The sequence below is a fragment of the Armigeres subalbatus genome, chromosome 2 (genome assembly GCF_024139115.2).
Source record: "Armigeres subalbatus isolate Guangzhou_Male chromosome 2, GZ_Asu_2, whole genome shotgun sequence".
Taxonomy (NCBI): Eukaryota; Metazoa; Arthropoda; class Insecta; order Diptera; family Culicidae; genus Armigeres; species Armigeres subalbatus.
In genome coordinates, this window is record NC_085140.1 from 219,252,909 (window position 1) to 219,270,071 (window position 17,163).

Genomic DNA, 17,163 nt, shown 5'->3' on the forward strand with positions numbered 1-17,163 from the left:
GGGTACGCCGCGTGCAATTTTGAGAAAATTAGGCAATATCTTTCTTTGCTAGCAACCCTATTATACTCAGTCGCTGAGTAGATAAAAGCTAGAGTGCGTGTCAACATGATGACATAATTTTGGGTAGGTTCATGTCAGCGTGTACAATATTTTGTTTATTTATCTACCTGTCAAAAGTATGCAGTTCGTTGTTAGCTTTGTAGCGTTTTCGCAGTGATTTGATACATTTTGGAGATTTTCGATAATTTTGCATTATTCTTCATTAGGAAAGGTTTTAAAAAAATATCACCAACATGTCGGAGGCCATCAAAGCTCAGCTGGAAGTAAAATCCAAATGCGAGCAAATGCAGCAATCCCTGAAAGAGCTTCATGATTGGGAGCAGGACATGAAGCGAAAAGAGGCCCAGTCCAGACAGCAAAAGGAGGTTAGTAATCTGTCTAGAGAATGTACCTGCCTTGTTTTACAACTCGGCAGGGATTTGCTCGATCCGGTTGACCGTAGTGCTTCGTGGATGGTAGAATGTAGCATTGTTTGTATATAGATTGTATTTTAGTGTTATTTGTCCACTGTACTAATTGTAGTTTGTTACTAATGATTAATGTTGTAGCAGGTGTATCTGTTAGTCACCCCTATTCTTTTTTTTACGGACGAATGAAACTTTCGTATGACTCTGACTTGCTTGAATTGTTTCTCCATTTGATTTTGTTCGTTTGAAGGCGCGCTTCCAAGTCAATAAGAATATGGGTGATAATTACCCCAACACTCAACAAGAAATACAAAAATGCCAACTAATAATGGGAGACGAAGATTTACATTGGCTCCACCCCGATTCTTGAGGGAATGTTACTTATGGGGTTTTGTAGTTACCGTTTCTTCAAGTCATATGGCTACGAAGCAACTGATACCGAACGCGGGATCTAGTCGTGCTACCTAAATATATATTAGTTTAGTAAAGCTTCAACCAACGGACACCCTGCTTGCGGAATCTGAATCAAATGGGGGAACTATTCCATTGATTCGGATTCGTTCGAAATTGTCAGTCCGCCCCCTTCGTGACAAAGTAAAATAGAGATTCATATGCTTCATGAATTGAATAGATGACAATTCACATGATACCTATAATGTCTCACTATTTGAAATAGATTAGATAGAATATTTTGCGAAAAATTGCAGTGAATATCAATTTGTTGAAGGGCGGCCTAATTTATACTCTCCGTATTTTCAAATTTAATTAAATTTTCAAATGTAGGTTTCTCTCGATGTATTTAAATAATCTCTCAATCTATATGTATACAAATAGTTAGAGATAATTTTCTCTAGAAAATAATTTTAATAAAATTAAAATTAAAACTATTGGTGTCTCCAGTTAGCCTTGTGATCAAAGGCGTAGGATTGCCAACCCGGAGATAGCGAGTTCGATTCTCGATTTAGTCTAGGATGTTTTCGGGTTGGAGCAAGACAAAAGTTAAAAAGCAAGACAAGTTCCAGTGGGGATGTAGGGCAATTGAAGAAGAAGAGGAAAACATTTTAATACCATTATTAACAAATTTTATACTGAGTAATACATAGGGTAAGACACCCAGAAATCGCCCTCCCCCCAGTTTTCGCCCACCTATTTTAAAACTTTAATTTCTCGTAAACTAGTTGTTGAAAACAGTTACAGTTAAAGTTTTTCCATACAAGCATCAATCAATTATGAAAAAACCTGAACTTTAACTGTTTCCAACAACTAGTTTTCGAGAAATTAAAGTTTTAAAATAGGTGGGCGAAAACTGGGGGGAGGGCGATTTCTGGGCGTCTTCCCCTATCTGAATTTTGACAAAAATCTTAGTTTTCATATTTTTAACATATAGGGGGAATGACGGCTTTGGCAGGTTTTGTTCTATTATTGGCAGAAGGGTTTTTTATGACTGATTATGCTCAAATTGGGCCTAAAGATTCTTTGCATATCAAAGAATATTGTGGCCAAATTTCATAAAATTTAGTCGACAAAAACCCCCCTGCCAATAATAGAACAAAACCTGCCAAAGCCGTATTTTCCCCTATATCATTTTTGTCCAAAGCTTTACTGCCGTCCCAAGCATATCTGTCCCATGTCGATTTTTATCATTTTTGAGTTTTATGCACCAAACGTTCTAAATTAATGTATATTTTATTGTGAACAAATAAATACATATAGTTTGTTCGAAAACTTGGCGAAAAAATATCGGGTCATTTTGTCCCATTGTAGAATTTCCAAGCATAACTGTCCCATTGAAACAAATTTCATATAACATGTATTAAATTACTTCGAAGAGGCCCATTTTCATTATCAAATCATTCAGAGAAAGAATATGGGTTGTGGTATGGTTTCAATGGGAAAACACATCGTTGATGCCTTTCTTGTGCATTATGAAAATTGAAAAGTAATAATTGAAGCATATTAAGATGATTTGTATTAAAATTTGAGTGAGAATAGTCTCTCATTTTTATTCGCATTCTATGTATTCATTTAGACTTTTCTTCTTTTCTTGTTGGCATTACCATTTTTGCATTCGTATATGATGAGGCTAACACGATAATACTTTTATGCCTAATTGCACCCGAAAATTCCTTTGACCGTGAGTCCAACCAAGCCACCTAAGCATCATCGCTTTGTAGTCGTGCTTCTAATCGCATGGCTATAAGGTAGGCCCAATTAATTTACATATATACATAATTTTCCAATAGCTTCGAAAGTGACTAATCGATTTTCAATAGCAAACAATGGGGCCGAATTTCCCGTCGAGTACAACTTATTACGAATAAATGGTCCTTAACATGTGTTTACAAATGTTCACACACGCACCACACACAGGTGGAAGTTTCCACTCGACACATCAGATGCTAATCTGAAATAAATTTTATAGGAATCATCAAACACCTTCGCAGTATTGCGGTATTGAGTTACCACGTAATCTGATTTTGATGCTTCTTCCAAAATCCATCTGCGCTGAAACATAATTCACCTGAACCAGTGGCGTTGCCAGAAAATGAGGGGGGTAGTTTTCCGAACTTTTTCTACGAAAAAAATCTTCTAAAAATTTTGTCTCTGAGGGGGGTTCATGTCCAAAACCACCCCATGGCTACGCCACTGACCAGAATTTATTTCAGGATTAAATTATGTATAGGAACCAATTCTCACTGTCCTTATACTTATGTAATATCTCTGGGGTTTTCAGACACACTCGTCCCCATGTCAGCTTTTTAATACATATTTTTTTCTATGGAGCGTAAGCCCCCTCCCCCAAAAGCTTACGTTATTAGTGTACGGCCCTTTACTACAATACGCTTTGAAAAGATTTAATGCATCTAATTTGAAACAGGTTGTTATCCAGACCCAACTAAACTTTTGCTAAGCGCAAAGTAATCTGATGATACTTTAGCACTGGGACAAATATGCTTGGAATTATCAATTTTGTCTTCAATTTCGCAGCATAAATGTCCCACTGAATAAATTCCACTAAAAACAGTGTTTATCTTTTGAAACATACTAAGTCATTAGAAATACACTATTTTCATCGATATACGTTTATTAATCAAAATTTCATGGGGCAATTTAGCTACAAACTAAAAAATATCTTTCCAACTTCAATCGCATTTTTCTCAGTTGCATATTTTTTGACATGGGACAGATATGCTTGACACGGCAGTTTAGGACATCCAATAAAATGGAATAAGAGAGCCACGTTGGAGGCATTATAAATTTTATGAATTTCATCGTTAACAGTTTGCAGTAGTGTTGTAGATCCCTATTTTTCTTCATGTGTGTGTAGCTGGGCGTATCTATGTGTTGCTCAATGAATTGCAGCATAATTGAAATGTGGTTTTCGGGTACGTTTCACAGGAAAGGAATGCGACACCGATCAGAAGCAATGTTGACAAAATGAACAAATTCGCCGAAGATCAGCTAGCTTCTGAGAAACTTCAACTATTCAATGGCTCGATTATGTCTGGAGATATGGATGAAGCGGAGCATTACAACAACAGAGGTAACGAATTGTGTAAAATGGCGAAAGGCGGTGCAGATGCGAGTTCGTGCAATGAAAAGATTGATCTGGAGGCTATTGATATGTACTCGCGTGCTATCGATCTCAATAATCAAAAACCGGAATATTATGTTAATCGAGCGCACCGTTACTTCAAATTGGAGCGATATGAAGAATGCATTTCTGATTGTAATTCTGCGATCGAAATTGATAATTCGTTCGTCAAAGCGTACTATCGTCGAATGTTGGCATATGAATACATTGGCAATAGCGCGACGGCCTATTTGGAATGTCAAAGTATTATGAAAATGGCAAAAGATTCCGGTGATCTCGCTAGAACAAAACAAGACATGCAGAGAATAGAGGCGCGTTTGAGGACAGCAGCAGATAAGCACAAGACATTGGGAAATAAACATTTGGCGAGTAAGGATTATCAGCAAGCATCTGATTGTTTCTCGAAAGCAATCTCCACTTTTCCATATGAACCAATTTATTACAACAATCGTGGCTTGGCTTATTATCATCTGAAAGATTATGACGGGTGCATGAAAGATTGCAACGAAGCCATCAAACTAGATGAAAACTATTTTCGTCCTTATTATCGTCGTGCATTAATCCATGAACTACATCAGGACTATCAAGCAGCTATAAAAGATTTGGAAAAGTTCCTCCAATTGGCAAAAGACGAGAAGCAAAGCCAGACTGCTAAACGAGACGTGGAACGTATCCAGCGGCTTCTACAGAAGCAACAAACAGTGGAAACGCATGATTGGAATAATTTGCGCAAAAATGCATCCGTAATAAATTTTGTCCAAAAAGCTCCCCATCTTCGCTCTAAGGTAAGTGATCTACGCAACTGATAAATAACGTTTATAAAACAAACAATTATATCTTTCCAGAAACCGTTGAATCGTATTGCCATTTCCGAGGTCTCATCTACAGATGCAAAATCCAATCCTTCCAACTATGTCAACGCGTCGGATTACGAAGCGATTCCTGACTCAGTTATTGATAAGATATTCAATAATAACACCGGAGAACGAGTTGTAGAACCTAAAGTGGAGAATAACTTGGAAAATTTGTTCCCATCATCCTCCATGTCCAAATTAAAACAATTGTTTTCGCCAGTATCAACACCGTCAAGCCCTCCCAGCGATACGATCGGTGAATCAGTAGCGAGCTGTAAAACCAGTGCTCCAATTGATAACAAAAGTAACAAAGCGTCCATTAACTCATCGAAGCAAGTTGATGAAACTAAGTCTACCAAATCCAATGTGAATACTCAGGACCGTGCGAGTCCATTGCAGCAAGCGGAGCAGACGAAAAAAGAGAAAGAAAAGACTAACCAAGGAAACGTAAGTTTGCTAAACCCTTGCACTATTGTTTGATTTGTTTTCTTGTGTTGCTTTATATTAGTATTTAAGTAACATATTGCTGTTTGTAAATATATGTTGCTTGTTGTCAATTTGTACATAGAAGCGCATTGGATGAAGTGAGATATTTACGAATAAGAAAATACCTGCTTATTGCCAATCGGGGTGGTTAAAAAATATTTCTCCACCATGCTCATCTGTTTCTGTTCTGAGTATCTTATGAAAATTTGAGCTGTTTTGGATAAAAACTGATTTAGCACGTTAGTCAGTCGCTAGTCGTTTCAAGTTTGCATGATATTAGTAGGGTAGGATGGGGCAAGATGAGCACCCTAAAGATGATCCTTAATACTTTCTCAGCAAGCATGCCTTTCTACATTACAATGTTGCATCTTGATCTTATCATCCATCATATCTACCAGAACGCGAATTTCAAAGAGAACGACAATCCCGATAAATGTGACTTAAATAAAACTCTGCTTTTAACTGGTGCAAATATACTACGACGCAAGATGACCCAACTAACATTTAATGTCAATTTAAATGTTATTTCAACTCGTTTATACGGCTTCAAGCTGAATATGTGTGCTATACATATGATCAATAACTTCTATTCAATTCCTTTACCAGCAAATCTGGCGAATCTATTCAGCTATTTTCGACGTGCCGGCACAACTACTTTACAGCATGTTACACAATTTTTTCTCAATCTTTACTAAACCATTTAGTAATATAATTCGCTTCAATTGCGCTTATTCAGATTTTTTGAATCTGTTAAATAAGTTTTATACAGCCACTTAATTCAATTTGATTAAATATTATTTGAGAGGAGAGTAAATTTCGGAGTTTATTTAATGTTTTTTTTGTGAAAACTACAATATCAATTTTGTTGCTACCTAGATTCGAACTCCTGATCTCCTGATTCAATGGCCGCTGCTCTGTCATCACCGTCACTTTGACATATGTAAATAACAAAGAAAATTATGGATGTGCTTCTTCGCATACCCTATAAGTTATTTTGCTAACGCTATTTTTGGATTCATGCTGTATAAACGTTAGAAAGAGGTCTACATGCTGCTTTTAGCACATAAGATTAAAAATTATGCTTTCAGCATTATTTCAACCATTATTCAAACATTTATCAGCATGTTCTTTTGGGTAACTTTAATGCATCATCAATCGTTGAAATTGTTTTTAGGCAACATTTTCTCGATCTGTATGATGCTACTCTGCTGCTAATCGTTTAACAGCAGCCGTCAACAGAAATATCGCTTCTAAATGGCTTGTTTTCTTACACTATCTTTTTTTTTTTTTTTTCTTGAGCAAGGGTAAACGGAAATCTGTAACCAGACACCTGAGGAGGTACTCAGGTAGTGTGGGGATGGGTATGTCATGTAACTCTTACCCGACCCACTAAAACCAAAACCCTTTCGCCAGTCCGTAACCCCGGCCCGCAATTAAGCAATACATCAGGGGGGGACTATTGAGAACGCTCACGCCTATGCTAACGCACTTGACGTCAATACACACAACATCGACTTCAAGGGTGGCTACCTCACCACCCGTCGATCGCAAGCTATGATAGTAACCTAACGGTCCGTATCATAATCTCACGTTGGAGACGAGCACCCCGACAACAACCACCGCGCGTGAACCGCAATGACCTCTATATCTACATACTGAGGTCCCCGCAGCCCACCCGCGACATGTTGGTTGTCGGGGTGAGCAAGGTGTTCACTGCATCACAGGCGCCCTTACTGCACTCGTTGGTTTTGTTCAAGACGCCACCACCGCTGCAGTTTCGACATGATCTGTTGAGATGCTGTGTTCACCGCATTCCATATAGCTTCTTCCCGGCACATCCTCTCGACGAGGTTGTCCGGGGTTGTATCCATACCACTAATAAGCAGCATGGTATTGCGTTCTACCTCGAATCGCGGGCATGCGAACATCACATGCTCTGCCGATTCTACCTCACCTACACATTCAGGACACTCCGCAGAATCTGCGAAGCCAAACCTGTGTAGGAATTTCTTAAAGCAGCCATGTTCAGACAACACCTGTGTTAGGTGGAAGTTGACTTGACCATGCTTCCTATCAATCCAGTTGGACACGTCTGGAATCAGTCTGTGGGTCCAACGACCTTTGACTGCGGTGTCCCATGCTCTTTGCCATTTGAGCAACGAAGCTGCTCTCTTGACACGTCGCACTTGCACCGAGTCCCTTTCGTTGTAGCACTCCACATCCTCCTCTAGGAGTGTGTCAATCGGCATCATTCCAGCTATAACGCACACCGCCTCATATGATATGGTGCGATATGCGCTCGCGACACGTAAGCACATCAGCCGGTGTACTCTGATCAATTTCTTTACATTGTACTCGGCTTTTAGTGCTACGGCCCATGCCGGCACGCCATAACGGATGATAGACAATGCTACGCCAGCTATCAGCCTACGCACTTGACTATGCACCGCCGATCTGTTGGACATCATTCGTGATAAAGATTTTATCGCCAATGAAGCCCGCTGACATGCATAATCGACGTGGCTCGTAAAATTGAGCTTATCATCGATCATCACGCCCAGATGCTTGAGAGACCTCACGGAGTTAACTGTGCAGGTCCCTACTCTTATCCTAGCCTGTTGCAACCCATGACGGTTATGCACTACCACGACTTCCGTCTTTTGGTGTGCAAGGGATAACCGTCTCGAGTTGAGCCATTCCTCCACTCTGCCAATCGCGTATGAAGCCTTCAGTTCGACTTCGTCGAGAGTGTCACCTGCTACTTCTAGCATTACGTCATCCGCGAAGCCTTCTATCTTTACTCCGGCCGGGAGACTTAAGCGCAATACTCCGTCGTACATAATATTCCACAGAACCGGTCCGAGGATCGATCCCTGTGGAACACCCCCCGACACTACGATCGACTTTTGCCCAGAATCAGTCTCGTCTTGCAACGCCCTAGTCTGAAAATAGCTTTTCAGTATCCTGCACAGGTAATCCGGAACTCTCAATCGGTGCAGGAGTCAGCAATTGCTGCCCAGCTAGCATTGTTAAACGCGTTTTTACATCAAGTGTAATCAACGCGCAGTACCTAATACCTCTTCTGTTTAAACCTCTCGCTATCTTTGCCGTATCCGTTACCGCTCGAATTGCTTCGATGGTAGAACGGCCCTTACGGAAGCCATACTGGTTGCTAGATAAGCCACCAGCACACTCTGTATAGGCCGACAATCTATTCAGAATGACCCTCTCTAGCAGCTTTCCAGCTGTGTCGAGTAGGCAAATTGGTCTGTATGCCGAAGGATCCCCGGCTGTTTGCCAGGCTTCGGTAATAGCACCAATTTCTGCCGTTTCCATCGATCTGGGAAGTTTCCTTCGTCCATGCATCTCTGGAGGCAGCTCCTGAACATATCTGGATTGGCAAGAATGGCGTGTTTAAGGGCCAGGTTTGGAATACCATCCGGGCCTGGCGCCTTATTGAGCTTAAGTTTTCTTGCTGCTACGATAAGCTCTTCGTTAGTCACTAACGGTACCACGTCAGCTGACTCGTATGGAGTAGCGGGCCAGTTCGATGATTCATGCCTCGGAAACAACCCGTCTACTATTTTGGCCAACATCCCGGAGATTTCTCAGGTGGCGTGCTATTAGTCCTAGCCATCACCATCCTGTATGCATCTCCCCATGGATTATCGTTTGCCATCCTGCACAGCCGCTCGAAGCAGGCTCTCTTACTACATTTAATCTCGTAGTTCAGAGCTCTGCTCGCTGTCTGGAACACCCTGCGTCTCTCGACCTTTTCAGCGTCTGTTCTGGCACGTCGCAGCCTTCTCTTTGCTCTAAGGCAGGTTCTACGAAGGTCCGCAATTGTGTCAGTCCACCAGTACGCAGGTTGCCGATTTCCGGGGTTTGGTCCTCCTAGGCATCGTCACATCGCATGCACGGGTTAGTACATCGATTAACTCGTCGCCACTTAATCCCGTTGTTCGCGTCTCCCATCGTAGTGATTCTTCCATGAGTTCTGGGTTGAACTGCGAGGTGCGCCATCCTAGATCGGCTTTGCCGATCCGCCTTGTGGTTGCTACGGGGTATACCGGATCATAAAACGGATTTCCTGATGATCGCTGGAGGTATGCCCCTCATGAACCTCCCATTCTGGCTCCACCGTCCATCCCGCGCTGCAGAAGGTCACATCGATGCATGAATCACCGCTGGGTCCCCTGAACGTTGGCACTTGGCCTTCGTTCAGCAGGACTACGTTTAGTACCGCTAGCGACTCTAGCAGGGTATGACCTCTAGCGTTTGTGAACCGGGATCCCCAGTCCACTGCCCACGCATTGAAGTCGCCTGCTACAACTAACGGTTTTAAGCCAGTTAGTCTTGCTGCAAGAATATCTACTACCCTAGTAAACTGCACTATACTCCACCTGGGAGGACAGTAGCAGCTACAAAAGTAAACACCGTTTACCTTTGCTATAACGAAACCCTCATCGTCAGGTGATGATATTATCTCCTGGATGGGATATCGCCCGCAAGTCCAGATGGCCACCATCTGGGACTTATCCGCAATCCAACTACCGTTACCGGCAGGGATGCGGTAAGAATCGGACAGCAAGGCTACATCAGCTTTACACTCAGTAACCGACTGTTGTAGCAGCAATTGGGCCGCCTCGCAGTGGTTCAGGTTAAGCTGTGTTACCTGCGTGTCTGGATCCTTCTAGAGGCCGGACAAGCCTGGACACCGGTGAGGTGTCTGTTGTCTGTACCCGGGGGACAGATCAGACACCTTGGTGCAGCCTGACAGGTGCGAGCTTGGTGGCCTTCGGCTCCACACCTACGGCATAGCTTACTGCGATCAGGTCCTTTACAGTCATAAGACTTATGACCGTTGCCAAGACACCTGAAACAGGTCTGAAGTGGTTGGCTTATACTTAGCGGACATACCGACCAACCCACTTTCAGTTTAGCCTTATCCATTACCTTTTGGCCTCAGCCTGAGGTACTTGGAATGAGGCAACCTGCATTCCCGCGAAGCTTTTGCGTAACCGAACCGTAGATTCCTGGATCTCGACATTGCACTGATCTCTCAGTGCGTCGACCAGGTCTCGAGCCTCGGTTACTTCATCCAGGCCCTTGCACTGGATGTTCGAAACTGGACATAGGGCTCTTACTTGAACCCCATCGCCCAGGACTTCCTCTGTCAACTTTTTGTACTCAGAACTCTTCTGAGCAGCATCCCGCTTCAAGACGAGAATCATCTCGCCTCTCCGCGTCCTTCGGATGCAGTTGACATCCTCTCCTAGGCCAGTGAGTTTGTCATTAACTCTCATGGCCTTCAAGACTTCGGCGTAGCTCTTGTCGTCAGTACTGACGATAATCGCCTCACCTCTATCTTTACGCCTACCACCGACATTGGAAGGTTCACCCGTCGTCTTCTGGGCTCTACCCTTCTTAACGGTGGCGCGTATCGCTCCGCCTGCCGCTTTCTCTGCGGTCTGCTGTCGTTGTCGTCTCGCCTTCTTGGGGTTCACGACTTCCCTCCAGGGTAAGTCTTCCTCCCGGCGAGCTTCAGTGGTCCTCACTGGTGGAGGCACTGGGTTCAACGGCTTGAGATGGCCATCCTTTCGCTCGACCTTCTTCCTTCTCGCTGACTTCGGGGCTGCGGAATTCTCGACAGCTGTTTTCAGGTTCGCCTCCTGCGTAACCTTACTCAGCTTCGGGGTCGCTCCCGTTACAGCCATCCTCTTGCGGAGTTCCTCGACCTGGCTCTCCGCCAGTCGTTTACCCTCGGACAAGAGACGAATTTTCAATTCCGCCTCCTCTTTATCCTTATCCGCCTGCTTCCGCTCCTTGACGAGTTTGCGGAGCTCTTTCTCTGCACTCTTACTGGCCTCTAGTAGGGACCTCCACTCCGTTTTGGCCTCAACTACTAGGGCACAGAGTGCCTGTACAGCAAGTTTCAAGTCCTTGCTGTAGTTAACCCAGTTGTCTAGGAAGGACATAATCACGTCGGATACTTCCGTGACTACTTCCATCGTGTGACCACCGCGTTCTTCGTGGTTCGCCATCACAGATTTGATGACGCGGGTCAGGGTAGGGCCGTCCATCTTTACTTCAACCGGCACCTCCTCAGACCCTCCACGGGCTTCACCGTCGCCTTCCCCCGGCGATCTTTGGGGCGACCTTTCCAGGCCGCTGCGTCTGGTGAAAGGGTTCTCCTTACCACCATTCGCTTCACCTCCTTCCTTCGTCATTTTTATTTTTATGGGATTACTCATGTCTGATGGGTCCCCCTTGCGGCTGCTGTCGAATCCTGCTGGTGTAGTCGCCTTCACGATCCCATGGTTATCTATGCATACCTTGCGGCATGCAGGGAGGCCATGCGAGGGTTGACACTTTCGTGTTCAGAGCCAGATCAGCGCTAGTCAGGGAAAAGCATCTGAGCCTACTCCCACTCAGCTGCCAGCTGAGCGACAGGATTGTACCGCGTGCTACAAGGCCCGCCACGGTTTTAGGGGACGGAAGACAGCCTGGCCATTAGCCCATTCGCCGTTTCAGGTCGGTGTCACCCGGCCTTACTAAGAGAATAGAATAACCAGACTACCAGCCCTCGCGTTCACAATATCTCAATATCCAAAACAAGACCAATAACATGCAACCAGTATACCATAATCAGGATCTTACTGGGATCAATCCTGATGTGCCAATGGCACTCCCTGGGCTTGTGCTTTTGAAGCGGCACACAGTCGCTTTGATAGAGTTTGCTTACGGGCACTTGTGGTTTTTTGGGAGGGATTTTAGCAGAGCCCACTGCTAAATCCCACCACGCCCTAGGCAGTTCTCCCTGACTCACAGACAGCTGGGGAGGGGTCGTCAAGCCCTTGGACATGGTCCATGCTGTCCCTACTGTCCCTGCTGCCCCTGCTGCCCCTACACTATCTGCTAGCATTAATGACAGCGCTTTGTCAGTTGCTATAAAAGCAGGTGAAAACCTTTGTAGCTGCATTACAAAAATCAATGGCTCATACACAGCTCCGGCAACAAAAATCAAATGTAAACATTGCGGTTTTGACGTTCCATGCTGATAAGCTATTAAAAGAAGCAGTATAAGGTTTACTTAAACGTTGTGTAATCTTCAAAGATACAGAAGTTGACTAAAAGCTTCGTTAGTTCATTTATAGCGCCATTACGCTATATTGTTAGTGCTATAACAACAGCGAAAATGTTTTCATTGTGAATGCTACTCACCGTAATATGGGAAGTTGCTAACAAGCAACTCAATTACATACATGAGCTCTTAACCGATGAGCTTTGTTGCTAATTCAGACAGAGCTGTTTTATGAATATATGAAAGCTGCATAAACGATAAAAGATTAAATATATTCGGTACAAACTGACTAGCTGATAGATATTTGGGTAATAGTCGAGTTGAAGTTTAATGGATTATTTGCGGAGGCTTTTCTTTTATTCAGCATTGGCTTCTTTTATTCAAATATTATACAGCCAAAGGCTAGAAGTTGAAGCTTTTAGCACCAAAATTGTTAGTTGGGGAGCTCTCCTACGGGGCAAGAGAAGCACCCTTCTAAAATTAAATGTTTTCAACTGAAATTGATTAGAGCAGCAATATTAACCAGAAATAAAAGCATTAAATGCGCACTGGTCATATAAAGAAGTTTTTGTAGATCGATAAGTTATTATTTTTAATTGATACCGTGAAAATTTCATAAAATAACATAAATGAGCTTAAAATTTCAGTAAATTATAATGTACGATACTGAACAGATTCAATGAATAGTAAATCCTAATTGTAGGTTGCACAAAACAGTTTTACTATTTTGTTTATTAATTAATTGTTGGAGTGCTCATCTTGCCCCGTTCTAGATAAATTATAAATCTTATTAGGCATGGTCAATCATTTGAAAATATGGCCTTAAAATATTCTCTAAAGACTTAGGGTTACTGCTCCTGGACTTCATCTCATAGCTCCGATATTGGTCTTACGAAAAACAAAGCAATGAAAAGGTATTTGCACAGACAAACAGACATAACACTCGTCAAATTTCCATCGTTCACTGATTTACTGGTCAATTTAAATTATCGTTAGTTGGCCAATCGATCACTTGTGGCGCCCGCATCGGATTTGCTCGAGTTTGACGTTTGCTCACTACCGCCATCTGGTTCGTGATTTGCCCAACTAACTGAAATCAACAGATGTCTTTAGTGTTTGAACGACGATGAATTTGATAAGTGAATGATCAATGTGTTATGTCTGTTTGTCTGTGGTATTTGGTTTGTTTATTATTTTTCTGATTTTTTTCAGCAGTGAGCACGCATGTTAGTAAAAAGAAGCGACGAAATTCGTGCCGTATTTCTTTGTTTCGCGATGAGATGAATATATGTTCAGTGAGATGGAAAATGGAACAGTTCCCCTATACTATCTGTACTTGGTCAAGACTTTCATTAAAACATGTTGATATTTTTTACACTTTATTTTCTAATGCTGGTTTCTTACAAAAAAACCTCAATTTTGATCAATGTGTGGTGATTTATCTATATTTTAGATTCATTTTATTTTTATAATATTTTTTTAGTGTCAAGTCTTTTATTAGACATTAGTTTTATACAGAGCGTATGTAATTAAGAGTGGCGACATGTGTCGCATTTGACAGGTCTCCTGTTCGTTTGGAACACGATTATGTATGGGAATGACAGATAAATTTTGTTCCAATTCTGACAGTGTCGCCACTCTTAATTACATACACTCTGGTTTTATACTGTTCGAGTTATTTAGAACGAAAAAGACATAATAGCGGTAAAATTAAGCGGTGCTCATCTTGTCCCGTCCTCCCGTACGGGTAATTTTTTAGTTTATTATACTGATTATAGCGCTTCCCCATTAAAGCGCAGGATAAAAAAACTACAACCGCATCTTGAATAATGGCTCCAATAATTGATAATTGGTTTTAACAAAGGTAGAAAATCTTTAGACATCATTAAAATTCTCTGCGGCCGTCACTAAAACGTGCAGTGCAGCATATTAACCTGAATTTGGCTGAGCTGCTATCTTCCGCGTCAGAAGTAGTAATTTTGAGTAGTTACGCAATTAGCTCCAGAAAACTAACGATATAGAATAGATTAAATTCGACAACTTATTATTAGAACGATTAATTAAGATGCGGGTTTTGTTGAGTCAAAGTGATTTCTTTCCTTTGTTTTTTCGCTTTTCTTGGCTAAGACTCGTTTCACGAGTCCTGGAGCCTTGCATGGTAGTCAGGCAGATGCCTCCTTTATCAGCGATAATGATGTGAATTCTCCTCTTTTAGGAACTAATTTTCTAACGCGTTCACTGATCAATAAGACAGTTATCTCGCGCTTTTAGTGGAATGTCTTCAATTATCATAAGACGAGTTCGTACTATCCCATTTAATTCCACCTCTTGATAACTTTAACAGATACGTATTTTGACCTAAGTAAGACTGGGCCCTTCTTAGCCGTGCGGTGCTGAGGGTGGCTGGGTTCGATTCCCGGTGCCGGTCTACGCAGTTTACGGATTGGAAATTGTTTCGACTTCTCTGGGCATAAAAGATCATGGTGTTAGCCCCATGGTATACGAATGCAAAAATGGTAACTTGGCTTAGAAACTTCACAGTTAATAACTGTGGAAAAGCTTAATGAACACTAAGCTGCGAGGAGGCTCTTTCCCAGTGTGGGGATGTAAAGCCAATAAGAAGAAGAAGAAGAAGAAGACTTCAGAGTCTTTTGAATCTAAACTTTCACACTGGTTTTTCATTTAGGTGGAGGCGACCCTTATAGATTGATGTCAGACGAATAAAAAAGAGACAAAGAACTAACAGTTGACGCAACATAATCTGCAATGAGTATAGACTTGAACTGAATAAAGTAACATGAAATAACTAAGACTGACAAAGAGATAGATGAATTCAATAAGGTAAGACGAAATGACATCATACGAAACGTTCGACGTAGTTGGAAGTAAACTTTTCAAATCTTTGTGTTGGGTACTATTGCTTGTAACACCAGACATTAGTGCAATTGGTAAAGCTAAAATATTTACAATGTTCTTAAAACTCATATGTGAATATGTGCACTATATGGAAGATATTGATTTGATAAATGTATTAGAGGTAACCAATTTCCTTTCGATGGAACTCGAACTCACGACCTCATTAATAAGCTAAGCTACGAAGGACCTCCGTCGGCCTTCGCAACCTAGCGGCTACTGAATGAGCTCGAGATTCCCAAATGGGACGCATAGTCAAATCACTCGCAATCCAATTGTCAAACCAACACTTCCATATGTGTATAGTACACGTTCACATTACCCTAGAAGCACACATGTTCCACATAGGTAATTAAAACACATATGTGATCGAATTCAGTCACAATCAAGTTGCTGCAACCATTTTTGTCTGACTTGTGCTGCTCGGGTAGGCAGGCCTGGTAGCGGGTCACTTTTTAGTGATTTGGTCACTTTTTTCGGGTTAGTCACTAAAAAGTCTCTTTTTTTGACCTCAAGTCACTAAAGTCACTTTTTCTCGCAAAAAGTCACTATTTTCTACTATTTTGAAACTATTGACTAAGATTTTTTTTATTTTTAAGGCTTTATGTATCCATCGGAAGATGCTTTGTTCATGGCGGAAATGAAATTACGGACCATGGAAAAATGATCGCTCTGTAACTTCGCCAGCCATTTAACTGACTGCACTTATTGGCATTTCACCATTAGCTAATTGAAGGTGTTTTACGTCACAATTTATAAATTGGTATACAGTCATGCAAGCAGGAGACCTGTAGATTTCGATTTTAACTCAAACTTTATGCAGTAGAGGATGGTGGGGAGACTTGATTCTTCCCTGTTTTACCAAGAACTAAACTGCCGTCCCAAGCATATCTGTCCCATGTCGATTTTTATCATTTTTGAGTTTTATGCACCAAACGTTCTAAATTAATGTATATTTTATTGTGAACAAATAAATACATATAGTTTGTTCGAAAACTTGGCGAAAAAATATCGGGTCATTTTGTCCCATTGTAGAATTTCCAAGCATAACTGTCCCATTGAAACAAATTTCATATAACATGTATTAAATTACTTCGAAGAGGCCCATTTTCATTATCAAATCATTCAGAGAAAGAATATGGGTTGTGGTATGGTTTCAATGGGAAAAAACATCGTTGATGCCTTTCTTGTGCATTATGAAAATTGAAAAGTAATAATTGAAGCATATTAAGATGATTTATATTAAAATTTGAGTGAGAATAGTCTCTCATTTTTATTCGCATTCTTTGTATTCATTTAGACTTTTTCTTCTTTTCTTGTTGGCATTACCATTTTTGCATTCGTATATGATGAGGCTAACACGATAATACTTTTATGCCTAATTGCACCCGAAAATTCCTTTGACCGTGAGTCCAACCAAGCCACCTAAGCATCATCGCTTTGTAGTCGTGCTTCTAATCGCATGGCTATAAGGTAGGCCCAATTAATTTACATATATACATAATTTTCCAATAGCTTCGAAAGTGACTAATCGATTTTCAATAGCAAACAATGGGGCCGAATTTCCCGTCGAGTACAACTTATTACGAATAAATGGTCCTTAACATGTGTTTACAAATGTTCACACGCACCACACACAGGTGGAAGTTTCCACTCGACACATCAGATGCTAATCTGAAATAAATTTTATAGGAATCATCAAACACCTTCGCAGTATTGCGGTATTGAGTTACCACGTAATCTGATTTTGATGCTTCTTCCAAA

The 17,163-nt window shown here is 41.6% G+C and overlaps 1 protein-coding gene across 1 annotated transcript in view; it reads left to right on the forward strand.

Annotated features, from left to right (window-relative positions):
• The first annotated feature begins 164 nt into the window (after window positions 1-164).
• Window positions 165-17,163, forward strand: part of LOC134211679 (RNA polymerase II-associated protein 3) — a 31,486-nt gene continuing 14,487 nt past the window's right edge. Inside the window, exons 1-3 of the mRNA XM_062688800.1 lie at window positions 165-425; window positions 3,867-4,847; window positions 4,908-5,363. Coding sequence (XP_062544784.1) covers window positions 294-425; window positions 3,867-4,847; window positions 4,908-5,363 — 1,569 coding nt within the window. The 5' untranslated portion in view covers window positions 165-293. The remainder of the gene's footprint in view (window positions 426-3,866; window positions 4,848-4,907; window positions 5,364-17,163) is intronic.